This window comes from Neolamprologus multifasciatus, chromosome 14, assembly GCF_963576455.1.
Source record: "Neolamprologus multifasciatus chromosome 14, fNeoMul1.2, whole genome shotgun sequence".
NCBI lineage: Eukaryota > Metazoa > Chordata > Actinopteri > Cichliformes > Cichlidae > Neolamprologus > Neolamprologus multifasciatus.
This window is the reverse complement of record NC_140452.1, coordinates 12,414,287-12,432,094: the sequence shown is the minus strand read 5'-3', so window position 1 is coordinate 12,432,094 and position 17,808 is coordinate 12,414,287. Positions and strand designations below refer to the sequence as shown.

General features: G+C 41.0%; 1 protein-coding gene across 5 annotated transcripts in view; it reads right to left on the bottom strand.

The window, feature by feature from the left end:
* The window catches only part of nbeab (neurobeachin b), a 207,833-nt gene that overhangs the window by 3,480 nt on the left and 186,545 nt on the right, over nt 1-17,808 (bottom strand). For 3 of the 5 annotated variants that reach the window (XM_085131434.1, XM_085131438.1, XM_085131437.1), the window contains 10 exons: nt 14,843-14,995; nt 11,873-12,040; nt 7,540-7,629; nt 6,294-6,486; nt 5,465-5,536; nt 5,153-5,308; nt 4,014-4,184; nt 1,452-1,553; nt 1,017-1,213; nt 555-706 (listed from right to left, as the gene is read on the bottom strand). In XM_085131434.1, the coding sequence (XP_084987560.1) occupies nt 555-706; nt 1,017-1,213; nt 1,452-1,553; nt 4,014-4,184; nt 5,153-5,308; nt 5,465-5,536; nt 6,294-6,486; nt 7,540-7,629; nt 11,873-12,040; nt 14,843-14,995 (1,454 nt within the window). The remainder of the gene's footprint in view (nt 1-554; nt 707-1,016; nt 1,214-1,451; nt 1,554-4,013; nt 4,185-5,152; nt 5,309-5,464; nt 5,537-6,293; nt 6,487-7,539; nt 7,630-11,872; nt 12,041-14,842; nt 14,996-17,808) is intronic. The other 2 variants (XM_085131435.1, XM_085131439.1) reach the window with 1 other exon arrangement.

Below are 17,808 nucleotides of genomic sequence, written 5' to 3'. Positions count from 1 at the left end.
ACCTAGCATGATATCCCGTGATATGTGATCATTTAGATATACACAATCCTCCACAATATTTTTAATCAACTCAAGAATGGCAAACATAGTCACAACACAAACTTGCTTTTTTATACTTCTCACACACTAAAATGTGCAAACATTTGGCATGTCTTGCAGCTCATTTTACACATAAACAGTTGGGTAGATTCATTACAGGAAAGAAACTAAAACAAATCAGCTGTTTAGATGGCACTTTTAAAGTCTTCGAGAAGGACAAATTGTTTTTAGACTGCACCCCTATTCACCCCTTCATAAACACATTAATTCATCACTTTTTACAACCACACACAAACTCACACATGTGGATGAACTGTTGGAAATGTAGAGTTTATCCTTCTCAACCAGCTGGAGCAAAGAATTAAACCACTGACCTTCCAATAAGCTACCTGCTTTAGCTCCTGTGCCACAACCACCCCATTAAATGATTATAAATATACTTTGGTTTACCTCATTAAGCTCTCACTCTCATGGGCCTAATATACCATCACCAGCATACAACTGCTTGCCCTGACCTTTGATCGTGTGATAGGTCCATGGCTCGGATGCCTGCATCACAGCCTGGATAGATGTAGAGCTGTTTGAAGTCACAAGCCTGCCACACCTCCACCACACCGTTGTCTCCACCTGTCACCAGGTTGTGGCCATCGCTGCTCAGGAGAATTGCCTACAGGAGGGATAGAGGCCAGTTACACGTGAAACTTCCAACCCAACATTTACTCACCTTTCTTGCTCCAGAATGAGAAATATATAGCATACTGAAAATACATGACATGATGCAACATACTGTACAACATTACTGTCATCTAATCAAAGGTTAACGTGCTCAGTATGCATAAAAAAATGACTCAGTATTCGAATAAAATCTTATGTACTTGAGATTTAAATATCTCCAAACATTTTAAAACTGCAGATGAACAAAAATGCATATTTCCTGGAGTATACTGATGTAATTTTTTTTTTTAAAGTTGGCATACCCTGGTGGAATCATTGACTTCCATTTGTGCCAGCAGTTTTCCATTAATGCTGAAGTTGCAGAAGCGTCCCCTCTCATAGTAGATGATACAGTGGCCCTCACTGGAAACCGAGATGAGCCGTGGGCGCAGATAGTGTTCTGGTCCCTCCAAAGCCCGCAAAAGGTCCCCTGTGATGGTATGGACCAGACACGGACCCTCTACCAAACCAGAACGCACATGTGATCAACTTGTGCTTATGTAAAGAATCTATAAAAATAGTCAATTTCTGTGAAGCGACTGCATATCTGTCATCTGGATAAACATTGGTTTGGAGGTGGTCACGAATCAAATGGTCATCTAATGCGCGAGCACCGTTGTTCCAGTTTATTGGTGTACCTGATGTCACCTTTTTTTGTCCAGTCAATGTGACACGGAAGAACAAAGAAGCGCACTGACCTTTAGCTCCACTGATGACGAGGCCCAGCTCTGCACAGACTGATACACACACAACCTCCTGGTCGTGACCCGTGAGAACTGCTCGGGGTGCTGGGTAGTCACCTAAAGGACAAAAAGGCACACAATGTCACAAAACAAATGACTTGGCTAATTGTTTTTAAATCTGATGTGTGACTGCAAAAATCCTGTGAATAGCATGCTGCAGGTAATTTACCGGCCCGTACATAGTATGTTTGCGCTGTCACCGAGCACATTTATAAGACAATGAAATCATATAAACACAATCGCTGTGATTGTGACATACATCTGCTTGCAGGGAGGTCCATGTGAATTGTTATGTAAATGAAGGGATGCCCAGGGATGGCAGGGGAGGCACTTGATTTGATCCTGTGTGTCACATGATTGATGATGGCCGGGGGAGAGGTTAGTGAGGGGTGTTTCGTGGCACCTGGAGCCGACCTCGAATACTGTCAGAACGATGAAAGGGGGAGTCTTTCTGAATTGCTCTGATCACCAAAAAAAAAAAAAACACTAAACCTTTCCCTAAATAGCGCTGAAGAAGGGAATGAACTTTTAATTAAATTACATCATGCATAGATTGTTAAATCTCTTTAATTAATCATTAAATTCTACTTAAAGTAAATGACAAAATATGAGCACAACTGAGAATCTCTAGTTGCTTTAAAAACAAAGCTTAATATTCTGTATTTCTTTTGCTTAAAGGATATTTTTATATAGAATTTATATTTACACGTTTGTGATAGCTAACAAGTCTTCTGTTTGGGCCTTTACTGGAGTCATCACCTTTTCCCCAGTTGCTCATGCCAAACTTATGTCAAACTAACACTGAATCTACATGTGACTAAAAGTTCAGCCAATTCCGTCAAACTTTCCCTATTCACTGGATGACAGCACCATCCTGATAGATGATGTGGACACACTTTAGACCTCACCACCACCACCACCTCGGCATATTGCTTCTATAGCCGCGGCAGCAGTCCAGTCAGTGAGCCGGACTGTGATCGATGCAACACGGTCCCTTAGAGACCGGGACCTGAGCAGTGCTGTCAGTCCCAGTACCTGCTGCTGAGGGGAGCTGAATAGGACAAATGTCAGAAAAAGCCTCCGGGGGAAAAAGGAGCTCACCTACCCGACAAAAGATTCAATCACCCTGTACCAACTAACCCCCCCACCCTGCCTGAACCCTTGGGACAAGCTAGATTCAGCCACAACAATTACTTGGTGCAAATATCTCCTTGCAACCAGCGTGATGGCCTGAGTCTGAGGAGCAAGGCCATGATTGAGCTGGAAGTTATTTTAATTATTAGACATAGAAGTTGCATGCAGGCTTTTGAGGCATGGGTGAAATCAATTTCCTCGCGAACGCCACATCTGCGAGATGATAGAGTAATGATCCGGCAAGCTGCTGCTACATATTCACAAAACCTTTTAATAGCATTGCAGAAAATATCATAGGCATGAAATCACTAGAATGACATTCTTGGAAAAGATCGCTCATTGAGACAGTCAATAAGGATACAGAGGACTGCTGTTTTGCTTTATGGCATTAATTTGGGGCCTTTAATTGTAAAGGTATGAAAAGATGGTAGTAGTTCATTTATCAAGACTAATGCCTTTCATCTGTATTTGAATATGATCATTAGTAGCTCAAAGATTTATACAAGAATAAAGTTTAAAAGTTCTCAGCTGCATCCTAATTGTTTTCCGCTCCCTGTGCTTCAGCTACATAGCTTCCTTTTATCTTCTGTCCATTAAAGGTGCATTGTAAGCACAAGTAGTGTGAATATCAGGGGAATACTGTTTTCCTGCTGCAGTAACACAAGTGCTATTGCCCCTTGCTAATTGGAGGCATCCAAGCTGAAATTCTTAATTAACTGTCGGAGCTTCAGTGAAGTTAATTAAAGGACACTCACGACTAATTCAGTGCTCCTAGAATCTGAGACGACTGGAAACACGAGATCTTTTAGGGCACACACACGGCATTGTTATCCAAAAATAAAATAAAAACAGTTTTTTCCCCCCTTATTTTCAGTTTTTTCCCCATTCCACACCATATATGGTTCTGCTTGCTACATGGCACTGTAACAGTTCCTTTTGTGATTAATTGTCTGAAACACAAGACAATCAGTGCGAATGAGAAACTAAATGAACTGAGCAGCAGAAATCACACACTGGGGTCTACTATTATGAATGCCAAGACATCTGGAGTCCTCTACTTGAAAGCAGCACATCTCAATGTAATGAATCACACTAATGTATCACAGCTTCGGTGCAGATAAATGATCGTCCCCCGTCACTCCTCTGGATTTGATTGTAGAATCTAATTATAGAATAGAAATATTTTTCACCAGTTTATTAAACTTAAAAAAACAACAAACAACAAACAAACAAACAAACAAAAATACTAGACTTGTGTACCTTTACAGACTTTCATTTCACAACCAAGAAATGGCATAATTAACTATAAACATGTCCAGAGGGCAGTTCTTCTCCTCTTTTGTTATGCATGTGAGTGCGTGGCACTTGGATACGGTTACTCACTGTTATTGGGGTTGTCGCCGATAATATGGTGCCGCCCACTCCAGTACCATAGTAGCAACGTAGCATCACGGGACCCAGAGACGATGTAGCAGTCTCCACCAATGTAGGACTCTGATCGGGCCAGACATGTCACCACGTCCCAGTGGCCAAAAACTATCTGGGTCAGCTTACCTAAAGTGGATACACGCTGTACAATGTAAAGACTGCTACAACTGGTACTGTGAATGCTGTCACTTCTGTAAAGAGCGTTAATTTATTAATTAGTGAATAAATACTTTTTAAAATAAAACTTATGCTTATGACCCCATTTAAAAGATAATGTCCTTAGCATTTTTAAAGGGATTATTTAAGCTACCCAGTGTTTCTAATGAGAAAGAGAGTGTGTCAAACTCCTGTAATTATATAGCATATATAAAATATGGAAGTGGCCACCATGACACCACTGATTTGTTTGTTTTGTTTGACTCACGATTTTGAAGCCATAGCATTTCAGACATCGCTATCTTGTTTTTCATTTTTAAACTGGATTTGGTAAATGATGGATCTGAGACAAATGGCATGCTTATACAGTAGCAACCTGTCAGTCACAAGGTAGCTACTCTCCAGTACATACCATGATTTTACTCAAAATAGGATAACAAGTTACAATATGATAAACATGCAGTAATAAATTAAATTAGTGACTGGGCCATAATTTAATAGGATAGTGTTTAATAAGGTCATAAGTGAAGAGAGAAGAGGGAGAACTTTTGCAGAGCCTTTAATAGTTATTTTCACAACCAAAGGAACAAAATCAAGTTTAATGCAATTCTGCTCTAGCTTCACTTTTCAGACCTATCTTTTACATACAGTCTGTGCTTGCATTGCAAGGTGCAATGCTAATCCTTTATATATATACATACATACCAACACAAATTAATGTTATCTAAGCCGACTGAAACATAAGAATAAGGAGAAAAAAATTTTAAAATAACTTTTTTTTTCTTATTTCAGTGCATTATTATTTATTATTTTCACCCATTTTCTACAAGGCTTGTCAGGAGAGAGGAACAACAATACTGTATCATTACCGTCATAGCACTGTCCTCCACACATCAGTGCACACCTCTGTAGGAAATAGAGTTTACACTCTAACCTACCTGTCTCAGAGGAGTACACACGGAAGCTCTTGTCCCAGAAGCCACACACCAGGATGTAGCGGTTGTCAGCTGTCACGACAAAACAGTGTGTGGTGATTTGGATGCTTTGGTCCACTAGGTCTGTGATCTGACGCTTGTTGCTTCCAGTATTGTTGGCTGTGGAAACAAAAAAAGAAAGAAAGAAATAACACATGTCCCAAGCAATTTCCCAAGCAAAGCTATAAATTAAGGACTGTGCAATTTTATACAGATCTAAAACTCCATTAGATATTTTTATTTAATGCTGTTTTTTTTCCATTCAAGCTCACTCACCAACCAGAGAATCCATCTCTATGGGTAAGTGATGTGCCTGTTCCAGGGAGTAGCCGGGTGCTCCTCGGAGACCTGAATCAAGACAGATATGTGAGCCTATTTCTGACCAATGGACATATCTGCACACACGCGCACACCTGTTCCACTTTTAGAGCCAAGTTAATTCATGATATCTTCCAGGAGATGGAAGCATCGGAGGTCCATCTGTCTTACTCTGCTTTTTTTCCCCCCCAGAGTGTCAAATTGAATGGAGATATTTCATCCATGTGAACATATCTGGAGCCAGTTTTGAAGCAGCTACATGCCTGAAAATATGGAGGTCTTGTTATCGTAATTATTCTGAAAAGCCAAACCACATTTCCCTCCTCTCCAACAGGATGGCAAGGGTGCTGCAGCTGTGTTCATTAGTGTGGGTGCAGCCAGAGCCACCACATAGAGCAGGCTCTTTGGTCCGGAGGTCTGTGTGTTTCTACAGTGACAGATGGGGATGTGTGAGGAGAATGTGGTGCAGTTGTGGCCTAATTTTCTAGTAACCATTGCTTTGGCCCTCTGACCCTGAGGTGAGGCCGATTCTCATGGTGGGGCTCAGTGGGTAATGTTGTTCACACATGTCTGAGAAGTAACATGTGGAAACACTCACGGTCAGCTTACCTGGGAGGTGCTAGCCTCTCCCATAGCCAGCTGGCTGCAGCTCTATTATGAGCAGTTGGTAGTTTTTTTGGTGTGTGTGTGTGCGATGGTGATGAAGTGATTTTACAGGGCCACTGCTGTGGTAGGTATGGCATGTGGTGTGGCACACTTTTGTGCATGTGAGCTGAGCTCCACTCACCGACGGTGTTGTGCCATCGGTTGACTGCAAATAGGCGGCTGCAGGTGACAGTGACCACAGCAGGTATTGTAAGATGGGGCAGAGTGTTGGCAGCCACGTGGGTTACGGGTGAATTGGAGGGAAACTTCAACACCATAATGACATCCTGCTGCATCTGGTCCTTGAACATTAGGGGACTCTGTGGAAGGAAACACTATTGAGTAGAAGAGAGAAAAAACAAAGTGTGGAAAAGGATGGAGTAGTACAATGTTGGGAGAGGAGGAGGAGGAGGAAGAGGAGCAGGATGGGAGGCGATGGAAAAAATGAAAAAGAAGAGATATGAAAAGATGAAAGAGAAAGAATGCAAGAGGCAATTAGTATGGAGGTTGGAGGAAAAACTAGGTTTAGACACAAAGGAGAGTTTCATGCACTGTCCCCTATGGAAAGCAGGGACTAAGACACAGGTAGACATGGGAAACTGGGATGGTATTGACTGCACGTATGAGATGGTGCATACATATACATACATCAGAAAATGGCCCATAAGGAAAGCACTAAAAGCAACTGGCTTTTTAAAAATGTTTGCAATGTGCTTTTCCTACCTTTTTCTACTATGCTGACTTCTGCATGTGTAGCAGAAGTAAAAGCAATGGCAGACATAGTGATACTAGCAATACTGTAAGATCTGAAACAGTTTTAGGTCTCATCCTTGATACAGGAAGCCATTTAAAGAACTGGAGAGAAGTGATGAAAATATTCTCAACATTTGCCAAAGTAGAAAATGGACCTAAAAGGTCTTAAGTTTCTTGTAGGGAGAGAGAAACAGAGAGCCATTTGAGGATAATGAGGACAAGGCTGGTTGTTACATGGATTGGACAGGGAAGAGGTGCTTCCAATATAAAGAAAGGCACTACTAGGCCAGTAGAGAGCACTATTCTATTTTAACCACACTCCTAGTAGGCAGTACCAGCTCCAGAACTGTGCAGACCACTGGAACTAAAAGATTGTTTGCTATACTGAGGGTCTGTGACCTACATGATGTAGGACTTCTGAAAATGTATCTTCTGTTATAAAAGATCAGGTTCAAAGAAACTTTTGGAAGTGAGAAGTCGAGAACTTCCTTGTCAATCTTCTGTCTACTGTACCTACAAACACATTCACGCTAACACACACCATCCGGGCTTGGACAGGTCCACACATCCTTCCTCATGCACACCACCACCACCAGAGGTGCAGGGAATTTTCCCAGCATGCTCGCTGTTCTCACCAGGTGCATGGCGGAGCTGCGTGGAGGATGTGGCTCAATAAGCAACTGAGATGGCGTCTGTCCAAAGCTCTGGATCTGCGCCTCTGTGGCCTGCGGGAGAGAGAGAGAGGAGAAGGAGAGAGCGAGAGCGGCTGTCACAATCAATATGCATCAAAGTGATGGGTCAATGCGTTACTTGACAATGCAAGCAAATCCTAACTCAGCCGTGCCTCTGAGGAAGGGGGGAAGTAAAGGGAAAGGGGTGCACTCCCAATCCGCCTGGGTGCTCCCCCTTCCCCCCTCACCCTGCAGAGTCATCCAAGTGTTAGTATGGAAGAGACAAGCCTTTTCCTATTAACATGCTTCAGTTAACCATTCCCATTTCCAGGAGCACGGGCCCCAACTGCACAAACGTTAACCTGGAGTGACATCCAGCTAGGACCGCAGCAAGCCGGTGTGCTTTTAGATGTTATTGTGCTTGAAACAAAAGGGTAAAAGCATGTGTATGCACATAGACATGTATTAAACAGAGCCACAAAATTACACAAGCAGGTCATGGCAATTTGGTTAAAGGTACTTTGATGAAAGATGATTTGCGGGGTATAAAATACAAGTCTAAATGCATGTGATGTTAGAAAACTACCTAAAAACAGCCATTAAAAGAGTAGATTTAAAAACGAAAATCCATTTAAATACACACTAGATCTAATTTGCTGCAGTTAGAGGGAGCAAAAAACAAATAGTAAGAGCTGCTGAGCTTGACTGAAAGTGGGGCACTCCACGGTGGGAGTGATTGATGTGACTGGAGCCACTTCCACCATCAGAGGGGAGCTTGTAGACGTCCGTCAATGCCACTGTGCACAATGGAACATACATCGCTCAGCCTTTCGCCCGCCCTTCTGACTGCCTGGGCAGCTAGCCCTCATTTTCCTCCGCCTGTACACACCACTCACTATCAAAAAGACCCATTGGGTAACACATGCCACAGTGGGAGAAGTGGCATGGGAAGTTTGGAGGTGATACTGAATTAGGACAGGCCACCTGCAAGCCACACGGTCGCCCCCAACACCCCCGATCACTTCCTATCTTCCACAGCACCAAAAAAAAAAAAAAAGGCGCTGTCCGCACAGCTCTGTCGCTTAGTAGTGAAAGTTTCATGTGAGTTGGGGAGCACATTTGGCAATCATTAAGTGTTAGTCGGGGTTTCTTTACAATGCAGTCTGTCAAGTAATAAGCAACTGACATTATGGCTATTTAAGGTTAGGTGTGGGGTTAGGGTCACCGTGTCTGTTCAAGTAGAGAAATTTGATACAAAGATCAGAAAGGCTAAGAAGGCCATGTGGAAAACATCAACATATTTTTTATGATGATTCTATTATTGGGGAAACTGTGTGCTGCAAAGCCCCATTTTGGTAGCCTCAGAAAACCCTGAACACCAAAAGTGCAAACAGGAGAGTTTGTCTCTGTATGTGTTTTTGTGTTATGGGGGCAGGGGGGCGGGGGGGTTTGACTTGTTGAAGGTTAACCCAAGAACATGTTCTTCCACTATATGATCAAAACACATCAATAGCTCTCAGCTACTTAAATACTAATCTTCAGTGATGTATGTCAGAAACTTATCTCGATCTGAGATGGAGAGCACTTAACAGGTAGTTCATTAGTATAAGTCACTTCAGGCTTTGATTTTTGGCTGATAAGTGACACTTATTGCCAAAGCCATCTGGATGATCTTCCCTCCCAGCATAAACCCACCTTGCTTGGATGAGCACCAAACATCCGTTATAACTCACCATGTGTATTTGTCTGTCTGACTTTGTTTGCATCTAATTGTGTTATGAGCAAAAGGCTTCAGAGGTGAGTGTCTCCAGCTCCCTGTCTCTCTACTGTATGGTCCCCAAACTGGTGGCAGTCTCTATGGAGGATCCTCCAGTGCACTCATGCAATGCAGCAACACAACAGCTCTGTCACACAGACTGCAGACATGGCCTTGCATTGCCCCACTAAGCACCGTGTGCTGAGTCACGACACCTGAGATGCACAGTGGCAACTGCAAACATGAAGCTGCGGCACCTTTCACCTTTTGGTAGATGCCATAGATTACAGATGGCGACTTGCTTTTAAGTAGAAATTTAAACAGATTGCAAAAACCCATCAAAACCATACAAACCCATGTAAATATGTGTGAATGTACCATTTATAATTTGTAAAAATCTGTGTAACTGAGTTATTTTCCCATGTGACAACATCACTGCCCATTCTTTACATGCCTGTGGAAATTTGTTTAAGATAAGCTTATCTGCAATCCCTAAGTACAAATAAAGAATTGCCTTGAGGGTGTTTCTTGAGTGACAGCTTGGGAGCTGAGCAGAAATGTCTCAAACATTATGTCCACCAGTATGTGTTTGTTTCGAATGCAGCTATGATCACTGATAATACACATTAAATCCTATATGATCGCTGATTAATGCAGATTAAGGTCAAGCATTTAAACATGTATTCCATCAAAATTAGAATATCACAGTGAAATCACTCTAAAGTATGTCAGGTACTTTAAAGCCCCACATTTTCTAGCTATAGCACACTTTGTTGTCTCTGTTGAATCAGAGGGGGCAGGAGGGGCAGTGACATGAGGAGGAATAGAGTCCTACTGATGAATAATTTGTCTGTTTACTTCTGAGTGACACAGTGGGGTCTGAATCCAGGGGTTGCTGTCATGTTTTTCAGTAAGAGAGGGCTGTCACGAGAAGCATCACGGTGAAGGACTGCTGTTCCGGCAGTGTGCCCAGTAGAGCTGTCACCGTGCCCTCAACCAGAGGCCCAGCGGCACGTCAGAGGGTGTCATCATTTTCATCTGACACACAGGCGGAAATTATCTCTCATGACCTCTAATTTCTTGACATTTCAAATGCCTTAATTGTTGTGACTAACGCCAGATCTGCAGCTTTACCTGTCAGGCCCAGAATGAATCAATACCCCGAAGTCAATCGCCACATTTTAGAAATAAGCAAGACATTCACTGGGCACACTTCCATGCCACACCTCACCGACTCATTAAGGCAGAAGTGGAGGAGAAGCAGGTAGTCACCTGCCAAATGTTCTTAACATTCTCAGACTGTGCAGAATATTGATGATTTGAAATCAAATTACATGGCTTCCACTTGGAACAAAATCATATTTGCAACTTTGCAATACAATAAAACAAAATAAATATATTTGAATGCATGAACATGACGACTTTTCCAAAAAGCATGTTCATGAGATTACTGGGAGTTTTAATATACAAAAAAGTCCACCTGGAATGAAAAACCGAACTGAGGGTATGAAGGCTCGTCTTAATTAGTGCTCATCATATCAACATTACATCAGTTGCAATTAGCTGAACCAATTTCTTTCTCCTTCACAAAATATATTCACAATACATGTCACAACAGAGAATACATCAACTGGGTGCAATTAGGGAGCCTGAGTAGCAGGCTTCCTAATGTGCAACTAACTAACAGTACTGTCATCTCTCAGGGTAACAACAGCCAGGGTGGAAGACAGCTTAAAAACCCCTCAATCTGATGCAAAATAAACAAGGCATCATCTAAAATTGTCCTCAAAATGATGAAAACCAACTCTTTCACAATATGGTTTGGTAATTAGATCAGCCAAATCTTCTGCAGGTGATTTGCATAGTGGTCACTTGATAAATAAAGGCGCCCCTGGAAGTGACAGTATATAAATGACTTGTTTTGCAGACAGCAGATGGTGGATATCACAGGGAGAGACGAGCTCACACTGGAAAGTACCACAATGCATGCCAGCTGCTGCATATTCTGGTCCCCTTTCCCCTTGCAATTACGCTATTCACGAGTAGTATGGCGGAGCGAGTAGTTATTCAATTAATTTGTTAAGAACAAGAGGATTCACTCCCTCATCTACTGACTAAGTGACCTCTGGTGATTGATCAAAGAGTGAGGTCACATTCACTGATCTGATTCAGGGCGAGGACAGACAGTATCTTCGACGTGACAAAAAAAGGAGGACATTGTTACGATGTTAAGACGAGCTGTGAATAATGATAATGCTGAATGATATGAAAAGACTGTTGTTTATCTGAGAGAGTATTCCAGAAAATCTGTTTGTGTAACCAGGAAATTACACAAATAAAAAATAAAACCTGCAGTGAGTCATGATCTTTATCTGATTCTCTCACGGTGTACATTTGCATGACACAACATTTGACTGACAGTTGCATGATGCGAATGCTCCTGGAGCTCCTGCACATGCCAGAACAAATAGAGACAGGAAGTTGTGGTTATGTTGAGCAACAGAAAAAAAAAAGAGGGGTGTGTGCATCCGTGTGCTTTACCTCTCTGAGCAAAGGGTCAGTGATACTGTCCAGGTTGACGGAGCCCTCGTAAGTCAGGTAGTGAAAGACGTTGAGGGCGCGCATCGCCTCTGGGCCTCGCTGCTTGTAGCCGAAAATAAGGTCAATCCACTGATGAAGCTGACATGACACAAACTCGCTTTCCAGGGCCTGTCAGAGGAGTATGGGGCAATTAGAGGTGAGAGGCATACCAGCAGCGCATAGCACATGGGCCAAAAGACACAATACAAATTTCACTTCCACCCAAAGGTGAGTAACATAAAAAACAACCTTACTGACCATTACATTACCTTTAAATATAACAAAACTAATTACAAAGTGAACTATAATGGAAAGTATGACTGAAGCATTAAACCTTTTAGTTTCTATTAATAATATTTTTTTATAATAATAAGTTTTTTTTTTTTTTACTGGATATAAAGATTAGAAGGAGTACGCAAACAGAAGCTGAATGCTCAATAATCTAATCAGCTGACTGAAGGGGAAACCTCCCATATCATATTTCCCTGTCCACTTAAAAAACTATCTTTGCATGGAGACAAAGGTTCAATACTAACGGGATCCATATTACAGTAAAACTGTCTACAGGAGAAACACTGATAAATTACTTGCAAGAGCAAAAGAGGAGACTAAATTTCTTGTGGGAGCGCTACTGAGATATTTAGGATAAGATTTATGTCTGATAATTATTATAAATATACCTATGGAAAGCATGCAGAGGGTGGGGGCGGGGGGTGTATTGTTCCAGAATATTGTACAATACAATTCCCATGCATGCAGGCGTAAGGCTTTGCTGGAGAAATTTTACACTCCTCCCCTCGCGTCAGGAATAACAGCCATTACCAACAAAGCCTGCTCAAGCACACAGAGGCAGAGTTTGCCACAGGGCATATCACTACAATTGAAAGTGGCACATGCAAAGATGGGAAGTGGGAGGAAAAGAGATGGAGGGAGGAGGGGTGGGGAGAAAAGGAGGGAATGAAGAAAGAAAGAGTGAGAAAGAGGGGGGAGGCAGTCAGAGAGATTCTCTGACAGAAATGAAATAATAGAGGAAGCACGAGTGTGGGCTAGCTAGAGAACAGAACAAAAGAAAGACAAAAAAAATGGAGGCTGAGGACTATGATTTTCAGGGCGTGTGAATACACTGGTCTGAGAATCCAACAATGCAATGCAACATCACACATGTATCCTTCAACAGTGAGAAAACATCGACTGTAATCCTTTTTTTTTTTATCCTTGTTGTTGGAGATGCAGACATGCCAGTAACAACTCCCAGCCTTTCCCTTTTCTACCACTTCTCTGCCAGTATACAAGGCTGAAAGAGCTCAACCAGGCAGTCCGAGTACAGCATGGGGAAAGGTCACCTGCATAAGACCAGCCAGGCTCTGTCACTCCAGCTGAAAAGGTCAAGAGTGTTCGTGCAGCCTCCTTTTACCTCTAGTTCAAAAAACACGGTGGCCTCTAACCTCAGGATGCCTGAAAGTTTGTGTCTTCATAGCAATGTTAAAGAAGCCATTCTGGTTTTCAGGTAGAAGCAAATCTTTATACTTAAATGGAGGCGTATCATTGAGCGTTATTTCCAATAATATAAACTTTGATTTTAAATGTATCTATTCTGCTCAAATTACAATTTATTTTTGAAGGTATACTATCATAACCAAGATACATCACTACAGTACTAGACTACTGGTTATTGAAGATCAATTTTTCTAAATAGGAATTTTAAGTCTCCAAAAATAAGTTTTACAGCTTTAAAAACATGATGTTATTTTTAATGTTAATATTTATTGAGAAAATATGCCCATATGTGTACCAATGTATCCACACTGCTGCAAACAGAAGCTATTGTGTTCTTGCTCATTAGGTTTAGCGGGGAGGGGAGCTGTTGAGCTTCTGCAGTAAATGATTCCAGATTAAAAGGAGAGTCGAGTTTATCTGAAGGTAAGAAATGGGTCCGATCTCATTTTCTATTTCTGCTGTTCCCAAAACCTGTTGGGAGTCATGAGTCACATGTTGATATGTATTAACCGTGCACACACACAGACAAATATGCAGACATGTCCACACACATGCAGATGAAAAGCACCCCGCACACTGCTAAAGTGATGAGTCACGGCTTTACAGAAGGTAACGCTATAGGACAACCTTGCCCTCAGCCTCATCTTTTGGAGACACCACTGGGGTCAGATTGTACAATGTTAGTATTGAGTGATGGGCTTTATAAGATGAGCCATGAATAAGACAAGGAGGCAGGTGCACGGGAAGGTTAAAAGGAAGAGTGGGAAATTGATTGATTTGCTTTTGTGAGGAAGCAGAAACATTACAAGGAGAAATGTTACATGCACCATTTGTTTCAGAATGATGGATAAATATGTAAATAGTCTTTATAAAATTGGTCAATATTATAAATAAAACAATAATTATAACACAAAGCTGGTTCTATGAATATATGCATGCAAGAATTCGAGTTGGTGGAAGAGTCGAGGCTGAATTTTATTTTTCTAACCTTTGGGATTCCCTGACCAAACTGCTATTGATTATTCTATGCTGTCTATCAGAGACTGAGTAGTTATTAACTGTACACTTCTGTACTGAATGAATATAATATCTTCCCTGATTTATTAGATTTCCTGTTTTACAAAACATGTTTATAGATGTTCATGTATCAATTGTTTTTCAAAAAAAGAGCAACTTTTACATTAGTAAAGGCTAATAAGGATCCAAATATATATATACACACAAATGAATTAATAAAGGCAATAACTCCTAATTTCATTACAAGATGTAAACGGAAAGTATATTTTTTTATATTAACATGGTAAATGGTCTGTATTTGTATAGCGCCTTACAGACACTGGATACAACGTGGAGGATGCAGAGGTGTGTGTATGGATAACTGTGGTCAATATAATTATAGCATGAAATGTTGTATTTGTCATGACTAAACCTTACCATCCTGTTTATCCTAACAAAGTCTTCAGGTTTCTTGGCCCAGGCTGGCAGGTCCACATCACAAATCATGGTTCTGTCTTCTCTCATTCCCAGATGGTAGCCATTGCTGTTGACAAACATCTCTGGGAGGTAATAGAACTCAGGAATCAGTTCCTGAGGAAGAGAGACATTTCCATTTTTACAGCTGACTGGCAGGGCAATAATGCTTAATACCACACTGTACACTGTATAATCACTGAAAAATCCAGCCATGTGCAGGAAATTGCGTATTTAAGGACTGAGCCATAAAAAACAGAGGAAAAAAAAAGCTCTGTATCCCACTGCGATGAAGTGAGAATTCAAGGGGAAAGGTAACACAAACAAACTAAACAGCAGGCCACGAGAAGGCGGTGAGAGGTGCTAGTCCAGTTATTCCAGGCAGAGGTGTTAGGTGTGTTAAATGAAACGGGAACTGAGTTGGGTTTTTTTCCTTGGTCTTTGGGTTCTTGTGATGGGGTCAGGACCTTGCAGTGGAGGGGAATTCAGCCTGGTAAAGGAGGCCCCTATGTACAGCCTGGTGTGATTCTATACATGGAGAAAGAGGGCAAATATTTACCAGAGGTTCTAGACAAGACTATTCCTAAAGGATTTCTCATGTGTAGAATATCCTAGTGATGTTTCTTCTTTTTTAACACAGTAAGTACACATAGCACTACTTGCTGCAATCAGTCTGTAACAACTACGAGTTGATTTTTACAAATAACTGTTATCATATCTATTTAATTAGCCTTAAAATCTACAACAATTCTCACAATTCCATTGTGTTTGCCACCACTCCACTAGTAGATGGTATTTTCACACTAAAAAAAAAATGGAGCAACATTTTAAACCTTTCAAAGAAAATGGAAGAAACAAGCACATCAAGATGAAACAAACACATATCCTAGACCAACTAAAGGTACGTCTGAGGAGAAAGGAAAAGTTTGCAAGTAGTTGTACTTATAAACTTTTCCTTTCTTCTCAGACGTAAAACACTTTCTGTGGCTGAATTACGATGAAAACTTTAATTTTGTCAGCACTACTCAGAAGCAGTGAAAACGAGTAAATCAGAGAAAATCATTGTTGCGGGAAACAAGATATTTAGAATGGATAATATTAATTTTACATTTGATGCTTGTGCTACAAAACTGGCAACCTTTGTAGCACTAGTGCTATAAGCTAACAAAGTTAAGTACAGCCCTGATAATGGACTACAGAGCACTGGAAAATAAATTCAATACACTAGATTTCTTTCTGAAATGCTGTAAGTGCTTCCATCGTTTGTTCTCCAATGCCATGTGCCAAGACGATGCAGGGCAGCCATCTAAGCTTTACTCCCTCAGAGATCAATTATGTCACTAATAGTGTTACATCCTTAGTGGATATCACAGCTCTTCTGAAAAAGAAAGCAACAAATCAGAGAAATCAGAGACTCTATCATAACTCACAAAAGCGCACGAGAAGATCTTCGCTTGGTCTGGAAAAATATTTTGTTTCTCAATGAAAAAAAGCCATTTGTAAAGCTAAGACATCTTACTACTCCTTACTTATAGAGGAAAACAGGAACAACACCAGGTTTCTTTTCCTCACTATGGCCAGGCAGACAAACACTCTACACCCTACACACTAATTTTAACCAGTAATGACTTCACAAATAAAATTTCAGTACTTAGGGAAAGTATTCCCACCTATGTAGTATTAAGTATGACAACTACAACTATAGCTATTTATTTAAACTCTGTATCTCCTATTGATTTTTCCAAACCATCTTCAATAATGTCGTCCTCCAAACTATCAGCATGTCTATTAGACCCCATTCCTACAAGGCTGTTCAAAGAAATCTTAAATAGATTTACCCCATCTCCCTATTCTCTCTTTTTTTCTTCTCTCTTTCACCTCACTCACCAGTTGCAGCAGATGGCTTCCCCACCCTGAGCCTGGTTCTGCCAGAGCTTTCTTCCTGTAAAAAGCAAGTTCTTCCTTTCCACCACTGCAAAGTGCTTGGTCAAAGGAGGTTTTCTCTAGAGTGCTGCAGAGTATTTACCTTGCAGTATAAAGCATCTGGAATTGACTGTTCTTCTGAATGGGCACTATATGAATAAAGATTAATTGAATTGAAGTGAGTCATGTATACTTTACTGCTGACTATTACCCAAAGCACATTATGTGTATTAGGATAGAGTTTTTATGCCAGTCAGCCTTTTATATATTTATAAATGGAAGAGACCTTACTTGAGCCACTATACATAACAAAAAAAGGCATAGAAATGCTGTAAAGACTGTCCTGGAAAGTCACAAAAATATCAGCTTGTAAAAAGCTTTTCTTTTTATTATTTATTGATGACATAGTTATAGCATTATTAGATTAAATAATGACCTGTGGCAAACAATCCATAAAGTACTGCATGTGCTGGATAGGTAAACGCAAAAAAAACCAAAATGCTGACTTAAAAGTAAATTGGTATTTTGCAGTTCCCACTGTGACCCAGTTCTGATCACTCTAAATGGCTAAGTGAGTCAAGCATTTGCACAGCCAGGCATATGCACACAAGGAATGTAGATCCTCCACTCTGTCCTCATTAAAAACATGTTCAAAAGACAAGTTAATGTCTACCTTTTAGCGTGAGAAAATAAAGCAGGGTACAAGTACCTAAACTCTTTGTATTTGGCTTGTTTTATGAATGCAGTGTTTGTCAGATTCAGTGGTCCTATGGAGTTTTATATTGCCTATGGGATACATAACGTGCTGGGCTTTCAGGCAGCCATAAATCACTGGGTTTTGAGAGAACGAGTTAGCATGACATGGTATAGGCCAATAACCCTGCTGGTCTGCTGTTGGTCACATTTCACCCTCTGCACACGACAGGGAAGGGAGTAAAGTAGCCATTCCTCTCTGCTTCCTCCTGTCTCTCACATACACACAGCCACACTTTCCCTCCTCTTTTTCA